The 17,278-nt window shown below is 50.0% G+C and overlaps 2 protein-coding genes across 7 annotated transcripts in view; one reads left to right on the forward strand and one right to left on the reverse strand.

Moving 5' to 3' along the window:
• Nucleotides 1-1,939: 1,939 nt before the first annotated feature.
• On the forward strand, nt 1,940-11,606 carry SKP1 (S-phase kinase associated protein 1). Its single transcript, XM_068163586.1, has 6 exons — nt 1,940-2,046; nt 4,621-4,717; nt 7,533-7,606; nt 8,715-8,858; nt 9,478-9,618; nt 10,342-11,606. The coding sequence occupies exons 2-6, from the start codon at nt 4,621-4,623 to the stop codon at nt 10,375-10,377; spliced, it is 492 nt and encodes a 163-aa protein (XP_068019687.1). The 5' UTR covers nt 1,940-2,046; the 3' UTR covers nt 10,378-11,606.
• A 1,591-nt stretch (nt 11,607-13,197) lies between these two features.
• Nucleotides 13,198-17,278, reverse strand: part of TCF7 (transcription factor 7) — a 73,096-nt gene continuing 69,015 nt past the window's right edge. For 2 of the 6 annotated variants that reach the window (XM_068163537.1, XM_068163527.1), the window contains one exon: nt 13,198-16,748. In XM_068163537.1, coding sequence (XP_068019638.1) covers nt 16,448-16,748 — 301 coding nt within the window. In that variant the 3' untranslated portion in view covers nt 13,198-16,447. The remainder of the gene's footprint in view (nt 16,749-17,278) is intronic. The other 4 variants (XM_068163573.1, XM_068163564.1, XM_068163546.1 and 1 more) reach the window with 3 other exon arrangements.

The raw sequence follows: 17,278 nt of genomic DNA on the forward strand, positions 1-17,278 counted from the left end.
CTGGAAGGCCACAATGAGGTCACCTGGGAGCCTTCTCTTCTGCAGACTGAACAGCCCCAACTCCTTCAGTCTGTCCTCATAGGAGAGGTGCTCCAGCCCTCTGCTCATCCTTGTGGCCCTTCTCTGGACACCTTCCAGCACCTCCACATCCCTCTACATCCATCTTCGAGCCATCTTCGAGAGTGTTGTAGCTAACAAGCAGCTCAGTATCCTGAAGCCTGAGAAACAAGATTCCCAAGGCAGGCAGTTGGAGAATCCTAGAAAGCTGCAGGTTGGAGAGGAGCTTTGAAAGGCTCGATCCTTCCATGGCTGGGTGCTCTGAAATGAGCGAAGCAAGCTTCTGAACAGAGAGCTTCTGAGTTCTAGGGGTTAGAAGGTTATTTTTAGTGGCTGTGACTCTCATTTGTCCACCAAGGTGTGTGGTGCACAGCCTGGGACCCTCTGGGGCCCCAGGGAAAGCTGTGATTTGTGCTGTACTTGTGCTCTGCTGCTGCAGGTACTGTCTACACTGGAGAGCGGTGGAAATGTGCTCCGGTTCAGAAACATTTGTCAGCAAGATTGGAAGTAAAGCAGAGTCCTAACCACGGACCCTCAGAACACTCTGCTGGTGCAAAACGATGCTCAACAGCATAGTGGGGAACGAATGCTGTGTGTGAGCGTCCAGCATGCATCCTGGGCCTCCCAGTCCTCTGGGGACTCCTTGCTCCACCTTCCTCACTCAGCAAGAACCTTCTCCTCGTCACAGAATGGCAGAGGTTGGCAGGGACCTCTGCAGACCAACTCTAACTCCCATACCAAGGCAGGTCACCTAAGGAAGGTCACACAGGGCACATCCAGGTGGGTTTGGAGTCTCTCCAGAGAGGGAGACTCCACCTCTCCGGGCAGCCTGTTTCAGTGTCCATCACCCTTAGTTTCTTCCTTTGAGAAACTGACAGCTGCTGCCCTCTAGCACGTTCTGGACCTTTCAGACGCAGCCTGTGCTGGGGCACACTGCTCAGGAGGGTGTTGTGCTACAGCAGCAGTGCTTTGGCTGCATTTAGTGGTTCCTAGCTCCTTGCCTGCTCTTCCAACCTGGTGCCCGCCTGTGCAGCTGGAGGTGCTTTCAGGCATGGCTGCAGCCATGCACAGCACTGCAGCTGCCTCGGTGCCTGCCGGGTGGCGTTCGGTGGTTAACGTTAGAGCCAAACCAGGCTCTAGCAGCACCGTGCTCTCTTTCAGCTGCTTCAGCCCATCGCTGCCCAGTGTCCCCTGCAGAGTTCCACTGCCTTGACTTGCAAGATGCTGCCAGAAGAGAACCTGCCTTACCCCGCTTGCAGCTGCCCCCGCCAGTGCCCTGGGCCTTGGCCTTTGTCCCCCTGACACCTCACTGCAGGACAATACCCAGCGTGGGCCTTCTGAGGCCGGCCTGGGCTCGTGCTGCCCACCGCCGAGCTCAAGCGCACACGATGACAGCCGCGCCCGCGGGCCGCTCGTTTCCCGACGAGGGCCCCGGGCCGGCCCCCTGGCACCCCCGGCCGTGATGTCCAGAGGGCTCCTCCTGCACAGGCGGCGGTCCCGGGGCCGCCCCCACGGCCCTGCCCCAGCCCAAGCCTCCCTCCCCGCCCACAGCACCGGGCGCGAGCCGGGGCCGCGGGGGAGGGGCGCCGCGGGGGAGGGGCGCCGCGGCCGTTGGCCCGCGCCACGCGCCCCGCGCCCCCGCCCATTGTGCGAGCCCTGAGGTGGCGGCGGCGCTGCCTGTAGGACCCAAGGGCCGCCGCGCTGCCCTCGCACCGCATTCTGGCTCCACGTCCCCTCTGCCTAGCGCCACAACTGCGGCACAATTCCGGCTGCTCTGTCGCCAGGGGCGCTGTTCGGCCTTTGGTGTCAGGAGCGGTGTTTCGCTTAGGCGTTCGCCGCGGCCAGCCCGGCGGTTGCGAGGCAGCGGGAGGCAGGGTCCTCTCCCCGCTCCCCTCCCCCGCCATATAAAGCCTCCGCCGCAGTTGGGCCCCGAGCGCTGCCGCCGCCAGGTCCAGTCAGCCCCGAGCCGGACGCCGCTGCCTCCTCACGGTGCGGCCTGTGAATTTCGGGGGGAGGGAGCTGGCTAGCGACGGTAACCAGCAGGGCGGGCATCGGCGCCGGAGGCGGCGGGGCCTACTCGCTGCGGGAAGTGGGCCCGGCCTGGCGCAGGCAGAGGGCGGCCGGGTCTGGGAGGGCCGCCGAGGGGGCAGGCCTCAGCCGTTCCTGGGTAATGCGGGGCGAAGACGCCCGTGGGTCCCTTTAAGGGAGGTGTGAGGATCGGGGAGAAGGCGGCTGCTAGGTCTGGTAAATCAGTATCGCTGCCCAGGGAGCTGGGCCCTCCCTCACCTGGAGGGCGCTCAGGCTGCCGTGAGGCGCCGCCGGTGCCTCTGTGGCGAGCGGAGCTGGGAGGCGGCCGCGCGGGCAGAGGGTCTTAGGTGTGACCTCAGTGAGTAGAGGCAGCGGTACCCCAGTGGCAGGAGAGGGGGGGAGTGGGGCTCGGGGAGGGGGGGAGTTGCGGGGGCACTGCTCTGGATGTCTGAGCTCTGCATCTGGAGCTCGTACGTGCAAACGGCTGTTGTAATTCAGGTTTGTCTTTTGAGCAGCGCACAGCCTGTTCTGCAGCTGTTGAACTGAGCTGCTAGCTCTGCTCTGCTTAGTCACCTGGCTGCGTTGCTACCCAGGGCCTGTCTGTTTCCAGAGCTGTGTTACAGTTTTGTTAAAAAGCATGGGTTTGTTTTTAATTTTCTTCCTTCTAGGAGACAGAGCTTAGTGTTATAAAAATCACAGATGAGATCTTTACCCAAATGTCACTGTTGAGGCAGTAAAGTATCTTCCTGCTGCGAGATTCGGGCTCTTCAGGATGACCTCAAGGGCTTGGGTGCTGTGAGGGTCTCGATGCACATGTTCCTGCAGGGGCTGGGCTTGTGGAGGCAGCGGCCCTCTCTTGCTGTCTCTGTTGTGCAGCATTATGTAATCCTAGGCACAGTACAGGAAAGCTGCCATCTGAAGCTGGGTTTGTTCTTGAGTGCTCTTAGACAATCACTGTAAGAGCAGATGCATTCAATCTGAAATTTGTCCCTGGCTAATGCTTTTTTTTCCCCCAGTACGTGGTTCACACTCACAACTCAGTTGTGTTTTGATCCAGATTTTATTGTTGTGGATATCTGTCTCTTTGGAACCATCATGGCTGGGGCCCTCCAGCACACCCATCCTAACTGGCAGTAGTGCTGTCACATCGGGTTACGTGACTCTGTAAACATTAACTAGCTCCTAGCTCTGCCAAATGGAAATTAAAGCAATGAGGACTTCAAGCTGGTGTGAGCTGCTTAATAGCATGCTCTGGCTGGCCTCCATTGGACTGGGGCTGTTGCAGGGCTGGCAGGCTCAGCCATACTGATGAGCTGCAGGAGGCATTCAGAGGGGGATAATGTGAGTTTGCTGAAAGTGCTCCAGCTGATTCAGCCTTGGTAGTTCAGCTGCTGTAAGGAGCTAGCATGTGCAGCTCTTTGGTTTGGTTGGGAAGGAACATTTGAAATGAATTCAGAATTCTTTCCTCCTAGAGCTTCTCTCTCAGTGCTTTGCAGGCTGTGTTTACAAATGCATGCTTTAGAGGGCTAGGAGCAGGTAACCTGAGGGGAAAAACCCACAACTGCTGCAGTGAGCTGATGCTAATAAATATTTTGAGTGGTAGAGGAATTTGTAACCTATCCTGTGGGTTTGAGAACTAATTGACAACTCTGCACCCAGCCTGTTTATCAGGTCTTTGAAGTGCAGCCACACTGGAACAGGTTTTGGGCAGCTTAAAGCTGAGGTTGTAGCCCAGTAGCTGCTGTTTCAAGGACATGGTTATTGGGTTTGAGTTAAGTATCTGGGAAGGTGTGTTCTTGTAAAGTTTGTTAATTTTTCAGCTAGAGAAATCTTTCAAAGTCCACTGCTTCTGTTTATTGTGGGTTTTAGCACAGTGTGTTTGACAAAACCCTCTTGAAATGCATGGTCATCTTTGTCTTTCCTAATGGTACCAAAGTGCTGACCTAACTTCCTACTTTGCAGGAGTGGCATTGAGTGCTGAAAGCCTTTCTTGTAGTAGTCTGTTGCTTTTTAATCCCTTCAGAAAGCCAAAGGCTGTTCTGAAGGACAGCCTGTGTTAACCTGCTCTATTTGAGAGCAAGGGAGGCTGGATTAGACTGTCCAGAGGGCTCCTTCCAACCCCAGTGTGGTGATTCTGTCCTGGAGACTATGGTTTAACAACTGCTTTTGAGGTCTGGCTTGGAGTGGTCAAGGCAGGCAGCAGTTGCCTGGCTGTAAGAGTGGTGCTCTGGGAGCTCTGGGGTTGCTCTGAACCTAATAGCAGCACGATGGAAAATGTTGTCTGTTTTGTGCTGTCAGATAGAAGTGCTCTTAAATTTGTGTTAGTGCTGTTAAAAGGCTGTCAATCCTTGTCTCTTGAGCACGAGGATTAATGAATTGAGGCCTGTGATCCAAGCAGTGAATTACCTAAACACAGTGGCACTGCACTATCTGCTGTTGGTAGGAAGCAATACAAATGGTAAAGGTGCATCTTTGAGCCAGCTGAGCTTGTGACATCTGCTGAACACTGTGTGGAAATAACTCCTTTTCTTGTAGATGCCTTCAATTAAACTGCAGAGCTCAGATGGAGAAATCTTTGAAGTTGATGTTGAAATTGCAAAGCAGTCTGTAACCATCAAGACTATGCTGGAAGGTAAGTGTGGAGCCTTGAGGATCTCCAACTCGTGCAGAAATAATGATGGCTTCAAGAAAGCCTCTTGGAGAGGAGTTGTGACCTAAGGAGGCAGATGGATACAGTGCTGGAACAGGATTCCCAGGCCTGTGAAGCAGCTTGCTGTCTTGTGGCAGAGCAGCTGGAACAATTGCTGCAACTGAAATGGAGTTTGGGGTGGAGGTACTCCTGCAAAAAGCTTCAAGTTTGCTCCTCCTGTTACGAGCGCTTACAGGGAGGCTACTGAAACCTAAACACTCCATTGCCTTGACTACAGCCTGCTTGAGTTTTGTGAAAGTTAAGCAAACAACATCTAATAATACTGAAAATGAAGTTTATCTAATCATACAAACCAGTTTGACAATGTAAATACCTTTTGAACAGGATGGGGGAATCACAAAGCAATGCAATGAAGAGAGAGCTGAAGTGGAACCTGTATTGTGAGCTTATGGATGCAGTTAAATTATTTGGGATAAACAGTTCTGATCTCCTGCTGACATGAATTTGAAACAAAAGGACTGGTGGTGGGGGAGGGGAAGTCAGCCAGATGGCCAGGATACAGAACAAGCTGTGTCTAATCCCTCCACTGCAAATCCTCATTGTTCACTGGTGGGTTTTCCAGTCCTTGGGTGTATTCATGAGTTAGCTGAGGGGGGAGCGAACCCTTTCTGTTGATGTAGCTGAAGTCCTTGGGCATAAATCCTCGTCTGGTGGTGACACCTGGTACATCAGCACAACAAACGTAAGGTTGAAGTAGTCCAGCCATTGAACAGTTTGCAGCCTCTTCAGATTCTGTTGGACATGGCTAGGAACATGAGCAGGAAGCAGCAGTCCGTGGGAATACGTTAAGGAGCCCAACTCTTCCCAGCTTCCTCACGCAGAAGCTGTGTCACTGCCGGTGCTGAGTGACAGTGGGGGTTGGTGAAGGGAGTGACACATGGTAAGTGTAAGGTGGGCACCATAAGCTAGCCCCTTAATAACCTGGGTGAGAACAAGTCTGCAGTACAAGTGAAGTGCATTTGCAGTAGAGCTCATGAAGCATCACTTCGTGTTTTGTGTTGGATGCTGCAGCTGAGAGGGGAGGAGCTGAAAAGTGGAGTTACTTTGAGCATCGTGGGACTAGGAGTGAAGTAGCAGTTTTCTGCTAACATATGAAATGATTTGGGCCTGTTTGGTACAAGTTGAGCAGAGCTGACTAAGCTTGAGATATTGCTGGAATTCTTTCCCCTTCCCAACAATTCTGGACTGGTCACTTCTTGCCACCATGTTCAAAGTGTGCATTGCAGTTCTCATTAACTGCTGACATATGCAGAACCTTTTCATGTCAGTGTTTTAGTTTCTCAGTCTGTAGTTAGTTTATTCCAACCACAAAGCAGTGCTGATTAATATCCCACTACTAACAGGAGTTGACTTGCCTGACTAGAGAAGTGCATACTGTTGGAATAGAATAGTGTAAACCAGGTTGGAAAAGACCTTTGAGTTCATTGAGTCCAACCTATCACCCAACACCATCTAATCAACTCAACCATGGCACCAAGCACCCCATCCAGTCTCCTCTTAAACACCTCCAGGGATGGTGACTGCACCACCTCCCTGGGCAGCACATTCCAATGGCCAGTCTCTCTTGCTGGGAAGAATTTCTTCCTAACATCCAGCCTGAACCTCCCCTGGCACAGCTTGAGACTGTGTCCTCTTGTTCTGCTGCTGCTTGCCTGGGAGAAGAGACCAACCCCCACCTGGCTACAACCTCCCTTCAGGGAGTTGTAGAGAGCAAGGTCTCCCCTGAGGAGCCTCCTCTCCAGGCTAAGCAACCCCAGCTCCCTCAGCCTCTCCTCATAGGGCTGTGCTCCAGACCCCTCCCCAGCCTTGTTGTCCTTCTCTGGGCACGTGCATGGATGTGATGCATAGATGTGGTCAGTGATGATGGAGTGACAGTCATCTGCTCTTGAAGATGAAGTAACTGAATTTGGCTCATCTGTGCAGGTGGTGAGTGGAAGGTCTGTAGTTGCTTAACTGACTACAGGATTGTAGTCCCTGACAGCTAGGGTGTGATCCAACTGCTAGCAATTGTGTAATAAAAAGCATCTTCTCTCCTCAGAGATGGCTAATGTGGCATTTGTTCTGTCAAGTCCAGACTTTAATTGGTTTTGCCCATTTTTACTGGCTTTCTTGGTGGTGTCAAGGGGGCAAAGTGAGACATTTTATCCAGCTCTGCTGGGCACGCCGGCCAGCTTTGAAAGCAAGGAGTATCGCAGGTGTGCTTTGTAAGTGCTGCTTGAGTGAAGGGTTTGTGCTGCTGACTCGCCATGTGACCTTCTTGAGCTGACAGGAGTCAGTACATGTGCCTCAGAGGCCAGGTGACTCTGGTCTCTGGGGCTGCAGTAGAGAGGACAAAACTTTGTCTCCACTTCCACAGTGCATCTGCATCCCAGTTTGATAACTACCAGAGCGGGAGCTCCGAGTTGGAAGGCTTTGGTTTAACTTGGGAGTTGAACTGCTGAAGGTGTGAAATGCATAACTGTTTTCTCATCCTTCAACATGTCCTATCTTCAGGACACTGAATGAGCAAGTTCTACTCTGACAAGGAACTGACCACTTAGCTTACATCAAGTATGTATGATGCAGCCACGGCTCTGCAAAAGCAGCTTCCTGAACACCTCTGACTTCACCACTTAGGTCCTTTGCCACCAATCTGTCTGGCCTCAATGGTGTTACAATAGTGGAGAACTGGTGAAGAGGTCCAGTTCAGAGTAAGAGGTTTTGCCTGCTGCTTGCTTAGTCACCTTTCTGTTTTCAGACTTGGGAATGGATGATGAAGGTGACGATGACCCAGTCCCCCTTCCAAATGTCAATGCAGCTATCTTGAAAAAGGTAAGATGCTGAATGTGGTAGTGTGGCATGGGGTAATGAAAGGTGAAATGGAGGTTGGAGTTGGGTGTTACAAATGACAGCATTAAACAACTGTTTTGTGCTAGCTACAAGCATAGCCATCTTGAGGTGCATGGACATCTAAGGCACGAGAACAGGGGTGAGGCTGGCATGCAGACAATGGCAGAGTACCTACAGAAGTGACTGGAACAGCACCTGGAGCCCAGTCAAGCTTCCTAAGGTGCTGAAGTGGTGCTGGACATGTGTGCATGCTAGTGTTTGATGGTGTTAAAGCACTGGTTCTGAGTTCTGTGAACTCAGGTGACAGAGTCTAAAACACTAGGATGAAGGGGCAGGCAGCAGGGATGCTGTGTGCCCTCAGTGGTGTTGAAGTCAGTATTGGACCAGGACTGTTCAGTCAGCTGAGAGGAGCAAAAGTGTGTTGTTGTTTTCTAGGATGCTTTCTGCTCTGAAGAGCAAACTGAATTGTGCCAGAATAAGTGCCGGACCTGTAAGATTTGGGGGTAAACACGGGGTTAGGAATGACTTCAAACTACAAACCCAGGTCTGTTGGCCTGGCACAATGGAATGGGATTCTGCTTGCAGTAGAGCCTTGCTCCTTGTAATTGTTTGTGTGAGGAGACTGCAAGGTCCCAAGCTGCTGTGCTCTTTTAGAGCAGACTTCTGCCAGGTGGACTTTGCACTGGGGTGAGCACATCCTGCTGGTAGTTGTTACCACTCTGCACTCTTCCCCTGTGTGGTATCTGCTTAATAAAGATTTTCTGCAAACATTGAACACTGGAAGGTGAGGTTTAGGTTTTCTTTGCACAGTCCTGTGTGTATAACCACAGCAGAAGGCTTTGAAGATCCTAAGTGATTAGGTAGCTACTTACCTACTACATTGCTATTTTACCTGGGCTGTTCTACCCCAGGATTGGGAATTGATTGTCCTAAATTGAGGAGAAAAAAAACCACGATATTGGAGCATGTTTGTAGAAGATTGTAATGTTGAGCTAGAGAGAAAAGGGAGATTTCTTGTAAAATGAGGTCATAGTTGGGGCCTAACGGGAGAATCATTTGGATTAAAGTTTGATATCCAAACTGTAATTAGGTGATTCAGTGGTGCACCCATCACAAGGATGATCCACCTCCTCCTGAGGATGATGAGAACAAGGAGAAAAGAACAGATGACATCCCTGTGTGGGATCAGGAGTTTCTGAAAGTAGACCAAGGCACACTTTTTGAACTTATCCTGGTAAGTCTGTTCAGGAAGCATGAAGGCTGTGATCTGCTCGGGGGCTTGGCCAGGCCTCAGTGCTCCTTGAGCTACTTGTTCATTGTGAAGGGGATGTGTTGGGAGGGGAAAGTTGTGGTAGGTTCTGGCTTAAATTAAGGGTGTCAGAAGGCTTGTTAGCAGCATGTTTGACACCAGACTGAAGTTGCTCCTTCATCCATTAATGTGCCGCTCTGAGTGCGGGGTCCTACAGCTGCTTTTATTCTCGCGGCTCCTCAGTCGTGGTCGAGGCCTTGCTACTGGAAATGGAGTCCTGGAGATCTGCAGACAAACCAAAATCCAACTTGGATTTAAAATGTGTGAACCAGCCTTGGCTAGTTCACCCTTCAGGACTGCAAATCTTGGCTCTCTGCAGGCCTTTTTTCAAAGGAAGGAGCAAGGGAATGTTTATTTCATGACACAAGTGAATCCCCTTGTCTGGGAGCAGGTTGGAGGTGCCATTGCTCTGAGCCAGAAGCTTTTTAAAGTGGAGGTGATCTGTTGGCAGCATTCTGTAGTTCCAGTGTCAGCATCACGCTGGTAGTGCATCTCAGAGGCAGAGTATTGATATGGAAGCTTGACATTTGGAATCTTTCTACAGGCTGCAAATTACTTGGACATCAAAGGCTTGCTTGATGTCACATGCAAGACAGTTGCAAACATGATCAAGGGGAAAACTCCAGAAGAGATTCGCAAGACATTCAATATTAAGAACGACTTCACTGAGGAGGAAGAAGCACAGGTACTTGATCTGGGCTTAGTTACACTTCAGCTGGGTGCTTTGTGCTGCATGATTCTGTGGTGCTTGGTAGGTTAATGTGATGCAACTCCCTTGTTCACAAATGTCAGCTGGTGCATCATCTCCCAGCTGGGCCACGACTGGTGCAATACCTCTTGGTGCCTGTGGTGCTTGCAGCCCCTTGGTAACTGAAAAGCTCAACACTGATTCTTAGCTCAAAGGTGCTGGGTAAAGGATGTAGGATTGATTGTGGCAGCCTGAGTTTGCCACTTGGGAGCTGTGGTGGGCATGCTGAAGCTGTATTGATGCATGTGGCTAGAAAGGTAAGAGGTTCAGGTTTCTGTCTTTCATGAGCTTGTTGATCTTGGAACTTGAACAAACCAGCTGCAAAGTGGCAGAGCTGGGAAAGATCAGAGCAAGATGCCTTGTTTAAATACAAAGCAGTGTACGCTTGGGTTTGCCTTTGGTCCTGTGTCCTGAAATGAACAATTTAGTTTCAAGTTAGTCCATTTGCTTAGTGGGGGAAAAAACCCAAGAGTTTCAATCAGATTTAGGCATGAGAAATAAGTTTCTTGGGTTATTGGTTGAAGAGGTCAGTTCTGGAGACTGACCTTCTAATTACAAACTCTGCCTGAAAGATTGAAGCTGCTTCTGGGATGCTTCTGGGAATGTGCACCTCACTCTGGGGAGTTCACTGCAATATTAATACTTGAAATGTTCTTTCAGGTACGTAAAGAGAACCAGTGGTGTGAAGAGAAGTGAAGTCTTGTGCCTGACACTTGAACACTGTAAGGATTGTTCCAAATACTAGTTGCACTGCTCTGTTCATAATTGTTAATATTAGACAAATGCAGCAGCAAATGAAGTTGGTGTTAGCAGGATATCGCTCCCTTTGCATGTGTAGTGGTTTTTAGTACAAACTTAAATCCTCTTGAGTTTTTTTCTGGTGTATTTGGATGTCTTTTTACTGTACTCTGCAATGAATAAAACCGAACCAAGTGTGGATTCTGTATGGAAAATAGCACTTAAGGTTATCATTTTCATTACACTTTGAATTTGTTCAAGTCCAGTTGCAGTGCTAAGGATTGATTCTGTTGTAAATAAAACCACCTGACTTCTTCCTCAAGAACAAAACTCTTGTATTTACAGGGTATTGATAGCTGCAGAAAGGAAAGCTAGAATGTGTCTGGGGGAGCTAGGCAAAGCAAAAATGTTACTGACTTCCAAAGGCACTGTGGGGAAAAATAGTGTCCCTTAAGGTGACTTCCCAGATGGTTCTTGTCCTGCATTTAAACAAAAGAAGAAGACAAAAGGAAAAGAAAGTCTTTGACCACTTGTCTTGTTAGTCTTGCCTTAGGCTGGTGAAAGGTGTGATCTAGAACTCAGCAAGCTGCTGACAGCTCAATTTGAATGCTTCCACCGTGATTTGAAGACCTGCCTCTAGCTGGCAGCAGATGAAGTGTTGCTTTCTGCACAGGATGGGTCTGTGTTTATCCATGTTACTAGGAAATGTGGAGCCCAGATTTGACCAAAAATAACTGTCATTACCAAAGTTAATGTAGTGACCTGTGCATGCCATTAGTGGCTTTTAGGCAATCTTAAACAACCTTTGTGATGTAGCTCTTTAAAACATGATTCAGTGTGTCCACAGGAAATCCTAATGCCTCTGTGTGTGATACTTCAGCTTAGAGAGACTTAATTATTGCATACAAAGTTAATGCAATACCAAGCTTAACTTCTTTGGACAAAACCACTTGCAACTAGTTCAGAAGTAACTGGGGTTCTGAGTTTTTTTTAAGTTTTAATTTTACAGTTCCCTTATAGGGAGTAGGGGATGGGTTTGTGGTAGACTTTTGAGGTGTGCTCTTAGCTTGTACTGCATTCCATTCTCTGTATAAACCTTAGAGTAGAATAAACCTGAATAAACATACTTATCTCACTTGAAATAGCAGTGTTTCACTTCTGAATTAATAAAGGGCTTTTAAACTTTGCTTTGCAAATGGTTCTAGTTATTGGAAACTAGACAGTCATCCTGTCACTGCAGTGTACAAACAGCCTTGAGGCAGTGGTTAACTCCAATAACAACAGATGTATGGCTTTTGAATGACTAATGCAAGCCCTGGGCAACTTCTCGAAAGAAACTGGAAGCTAAAGGAGTGATCCAGGTAGTGTTTGATGGATTACTAGCCATGAGGTAGCATTTGTCACTTCAGGCCTATGCTCTGGAGGTGGCTGCTGACATCTTACTCAGGGTGCTGGTGTTCATATTACATGGACATGGTACAGAAACTGTGTTGGCAGGAGGCAAGAAATAAATACTTCAGGGCTGGATCTGGGCATGCTGAAACCTTTCTAGCCTCTTGTATTGTGAACAGGACATCTCAGTTTAAAACTGCTACTAGAGAAAGTCTTCTAATGGCACTTCTGTAGCTGTATTTGTAGTTTGTTTATTCAGCTTCACCTGGAGTCCTACAGGAAACAAACCTCTTTGCAGTTAGTGCTCCATAACGCACCAGCTCATCCTGGGAGTCTGTGTCTGTGTAGAAGCCTATGCTGTACTTGCAGAGTGGTGGAAACCTGTATAAATTCTTTGAGGTGCTTGTCACCAGACTGGGATCCATGTGTGTCAGCAGGCACTGTCTCAGAGGGTGTCTCACTGAGATGCAGATGTGTTGTTTTGTCTTCCTCCTGACCTTGTTTCTGCTTTGCTTGCCATGCCTGCCTAAAGCACCCCTGTGACCCTGTGTTAAGAGTTACAACAGCTTGCCTAGAACATAACCTTGAGTGGTGGAGCTTCTGTTGAAGCTCTCAGCTGTTGATACTGGTCTAAGTGTGGAGGTACAGCACAGAAGCATGCAGGAAGGGCTAGTCTGGGTGCTCAGAAGTATTACAGCTTTGACAGACTTAACATCCTTAGTGCTCTTGGTAGTTAGGATTCCATGCAACTCATTGTCTCTAATTGAAATTCCCCTCTAGTGCTGTCTTGGATTTCATCCAGCCTCAAATTCTGTAGCTGCCTGACATGTCAGTGTGAGAAAACACCTTTTCTGGGTCTCCCGAGCTACACCCTCTCAGCTGGCTTATCCATTCCAGTCACACTAGTGCTTGCCTGCTCTTTATGAAGGTGATTGAAATAATTGGCTCTACTGCTGCCTCTTGTGGGGACTCTCCTCCTCAGCTTTAGTTGCCTGCTGCTGACACAGAGCCCAGCTGGGTACTCTGAAGTTCTTGCAAGGGAGACAGACTCTCATTCTCAACGGCTAAACTCTCTGTTCAAGTTGTGCAGTGCTGCTTTATTATCTTCTGTTTTTAAGTCAAGTCATGGCATAATCTGGGATAGCTCTTGACTAAAGTGGAGGGGGAGGAGGGAAGGGGAGGAGGGGGAGGAGGGAAGGGTAGGCGTCAGCTGGGACTGCAGAAGTTGTTTTCTCTTAGTCTTGGTTTCCTATTTCAGTCTTAGCCATTGAAGACTAAAACCTATTCACACACAGAAATCCCCAAGGACCAGAAAAAGCAGGAATGCTTGAATCTAAGAAGCAGTTATGGGAGAGTTGGGTAGGATTATCATTTCCCAGGGGCCTGTTTGGAAGAGCCAGTCTGGCAATTACTTTATTTATAAAGCTGTAAACATGTTTTGAACATAAAAGCCAAAAATACCCCAACAAAAAACAACCCCAAAACAACAGTAAATTCAGTGAAGTAAAAAAAGACAACAAATGATGGACTAGTCATTGGACAAACGATAGCACAGCTGCAAGACACTGATCCCTGCTACATCCATACAGTGCTCTCACTTGGTTGAGGGAAGTGGTACTTCCATGGCTTCTGCATTCAGACTGAGTCCAGGAATTCAAATGCTGACTGCAGGAGGAGTTGCAGTTGCTGTGAAAGAAACTTACAAAGAGTAATCCCTGTTGTGACGGAGAGCTGGAGGGCAGAGCTTCCCTTCTGTTACAGAAGTACTGACCCAAGACAGCCACCCTTGGTACAGCATTCCTGGCACGAATAAAACTTTGTTTTGGCATTGGTTATCAGCCCGGGGGAGTGCAACAGAAGCTGGCCCTGCTCACTGTTTTGTCTTGGAACTAGGCACCTTAAAGGTCTCCTGTGTTTTTGGGGGGAGGAAGGGAGAGATAAAGTGTTCTCGGTGACACCACTACCAACTGACTGTGTTGCAGTGTGCCAGGCAGGCAGCCTGAGTTTATCCAGGGGTGGCTGAAAGCCCAGGGGAAGGCTGGCTGTGAGCCTGCACAGTTAGAGCAGAGCACAGGGGCAGAACAAGGGCCTCACTGCTCCAGCTCTGTGCCCATGGAAATGTTTCCTGCTGGGAATGCTCAAGGAAGGGCTCCTGGAGGGGGGCAGTGGGTGTCACCAAGGAGTGGGGTGGGATAAAACGATGAGTGGAGGCTGTGGTGCAGATGATTCTTTTGCTGGTCAGTGTGCCCTGAGCCAAGGCAGGCACCCACACCACCCTTGAGGGGCCCTGAAACACAGAGGTGGAAGTCCTGGTGGGTATTGAAATGGCTCACAGGCTGCTCCTTGGTTAGGACACGCAGTTTAATACCGGTCAGGACCTCCCCCTGGATGTCCTGCTTTTTCTTTTATGCCTGCCTTTGCTTTGCAGCTGCAGAGTCCCAGCTGGGCACTGAGTTATGCCAGCCTACACCCTGGCACGCTGATCTGCCAGCTGTGGCATTCACATTGGCCAACTCTTCAATGGCACCTTACAGCAGAGGCTCTCAGGGCGACAGACTGAGCTGAGACACTGCTATGGAGTTTTTAAACTACTTGGAAAGTTTGTTTTAAATCAAGTGATAAAGAGTCTGGCAGCCGTGGGGAGAGTGCTGTTTGGTCAGCACTGCAGCAGGCTGCTCTCTAAGCTTGCTACCACCCTCTAAAGCTGAGCAGACTGCACACTGATCTAGTGCCACAGAATTAACCCTCTGCAGGTAGGACATAACTCAGTGTAGAGCTGGCAGGCACTTTGGGTAATGCTACTTCTCCAAGGGCTGAATGATCCTTTAGCTCCCTTCAGACTTTTCAGGTCTGTGAGATGGTTTTCAGTGCTTCTGAAGCTGCATTTGCACAGCAGAGGAATAAAGCAATAGGTTTAACTATAACTGGAATTAAACTTACACTGCTATAAGCAAAAGTACCCAAGTAAAGGGAATGAACCCAGCGCTGCCCTGCAGACTAATCCATTTCGGTCGGTCTTTGGGTCCACAGTCTCGGAGGCATCCCCTCGCTCACGCTGGACTGAACACAACTTTCTACTTTAAAAAGCAGGGTTTGTGTGTTAAGAAATACAAAAATACTTTGTGTCTGTAAAGGTCACCTTCAATTTCTTACAGTTCTACAATAATTACTACATGGTTTGTATCCAGTACTCTAAAACCCATTCTGTAAAGTAGAAAAAATGAGGCACCCTCCTCCCCCTGTATGGTGGTGGTTTTCTCTTCAGCAGTCTGGAGCAGATTTCATTAAAGCATGGGGAAAACCTGCACTGGACAAGGTTGTGGTCTCTGGGAGAAGCCTGCAAGCCTGAAGTGATTCAAGAACTTGGGTTAATTTGGGATTTACAGGGGGTCAGGGAGGGCACAGGCTGCCCACAGGGTTTGTTGTACATCAAGCTCAAAATATAAATAAAATGCCAGAAAGTGGCAAAGGCTTCAGGCTGGGGAGAGCACAGCAACATCTGGCACTGTCCTGGGGGTGGAGGGAAGCTGGAGTAAGGCTTTTAAAAAGTTACACACCAAATCATGGGGAAAAAGGCTTCTGATCTCAGAGGGTCCACAGGGACAGATGCCTGAAATGAGGAGCAGGGTAGTGCTGTTCTGATGCCAGCCTGCCCCAGGGAAGGGGAGAGGCGAATCTGAGGGCAGAGTTTGCCCCACTCCTCAACCCTGTGTGCTGGGGCCAGCCTGCCAGGGCTGTGGGCTCCCTTCTGCCACTGCCTTGGTGTAGTTAGGTCAAGGCCCTTGTAGCAAATTGTTTTCTGAGGCTTTTCCCAGCTCATCTGGTGAGATTTGTCTGCAGTGGGCAATTCCTGAACGGCGCCCGGCTGAGGCAGCAAGGGGTTGACCATCAGAGGTTGCAGCGGCCGGCTGGTTCGTGCTCCCTCTGCTCTGCCCTGCCGCAGGCTCCGGAGCAGGCCACGTCTGCACACAGACCTGCTGCTTGTAAGCAAATCCTCCTGTGCTCACAGCAAGAAGTTGCAAGAACTCACCTTGCTGGTTTAAAGGTTTCATTTGTTACCTGGGCAGACCAGAAAGCGAGCGCTGCCACGGTTAGTTCCCAGACATAAGGGCTCTTTAAAACTGCTCCTGTTCCAGCCTTCCCAGCTCGGTGCTGGGGTGAGTGAGTGACTGAACCTGAAAGCAGCTCAGGGGGCAGGGAGTGGAAGCCAGTGTTAGACTGCTAGCATCTACCATCTACTGCAGCAAGCTGGGGACTTTGTCTTTGCTTTCCACCATACTCCAAGGTAATGCAGTGAACAAACCCACCACCAATGCCCCCCAGACAAACAAAAGCAGCACGGGCAGGGACAAAAGGCTTTGTTTACTCATCAGCACTTTAAATTTTGGCAAGTACTTATTTTTAACCTTTTTTTTTTGAGTTATTTTCTATCTTTAGCTCCCACCCTTCCCCCCCCAAAAATATCCAAATGAGTTTTGCAGCATCCTTGACTCAGCCTCCCGCTGCCTAACTCTGCACGTTTTACAGTGGGATGGGGAATTTGGACAGGCCTCTGGTCCTTCCCAACGGACGGTGACACCAGGTGGAGGAGAGCCAAGTGCCCAGCGCCCTGGGCAGCGCGGCAGGGTGCCTGGGACTATGTCCCCGTGGAGGCCATGCTGTACGCTGGGGACTCGCTGGGTGCGGAAGAGGACCTGGCGGTCAGTCTGGAGGAGCAGGTAGTGGTTTGGAGGTGAGCGGAGACGGGGAAGGGGTCAGGCTGTTCACTGTGTGCGCAGTCAGCGGGGGCGGCGAGCTTGTCTGAAGGGAAAGCAGAGGAGATGCATTGGAGTGCGTCCAGGGGAGAGGGAGGGGAGTCTATAGCACTTCCATCGGAAGAAACTGGGCTGGCACAGCGTCCTTCTCCTTGTAAGTACCGAATGCACTTCTTTTTCCTCCTAAGAACAGTGGAGAGAGTGATCTGTGAGTAAAGGTGAGCTCGAGGCACGCAGCCAGCTGCGGACTCGCGGCCTACCCCCGGTCACCACAAACCTCCCCGGCCGGGCCCTGCCCTCCCGGCCGGAGCTTGGCCCTCGCTCGTGGGGCGACAGCGGCCGCGGCCTCGCTGCGCCGCCCTGCCACGCCCGCTAGGCGGCGCCGTAACAGCGGCCCCGCAGCGCGGCGCTGGCGAGGCCCCGTCCGCGCCCCCGCGGCTGGACACGATCGCTGCTGCCGCGGAAGGGGCGCGGTGGTCTGCGAGGGGAACTCGAGTGGGAAGAGCGGGCCCAGGGAGTGAGGTCAGAGAAGGTGAGTAAAAATCAAAGAACCAGGAGCAAAAATGGGAATAAAACCCGGGAATAATAAACCCGAAAAAAAGTCTTAATAATAGCAATTCAAAATCATAATAAAAGCATAAAACCCCCAGTACTAATCCCAACGATAAGAAAACCTAAACCCCCTCAAACTGGTAATGGCAATTGTAAACAAT

This window comes from Melanerpes formicivorus, unplaced genomic scaffold (assembly GCF_026170545.1).
Source record: "Melanerpes formicivorus ecotype bairdi unplaced genomic scaffold, bMelFor1.0.p_v2 SCAF_2, whole genome shotgun sequence".
Taxonomy (NCBI): Eukaryota; Metazoa; Chordata; class Aves; order Piciformes; family Picidae; genus Melanerpes; species Melanerpes formicivorus.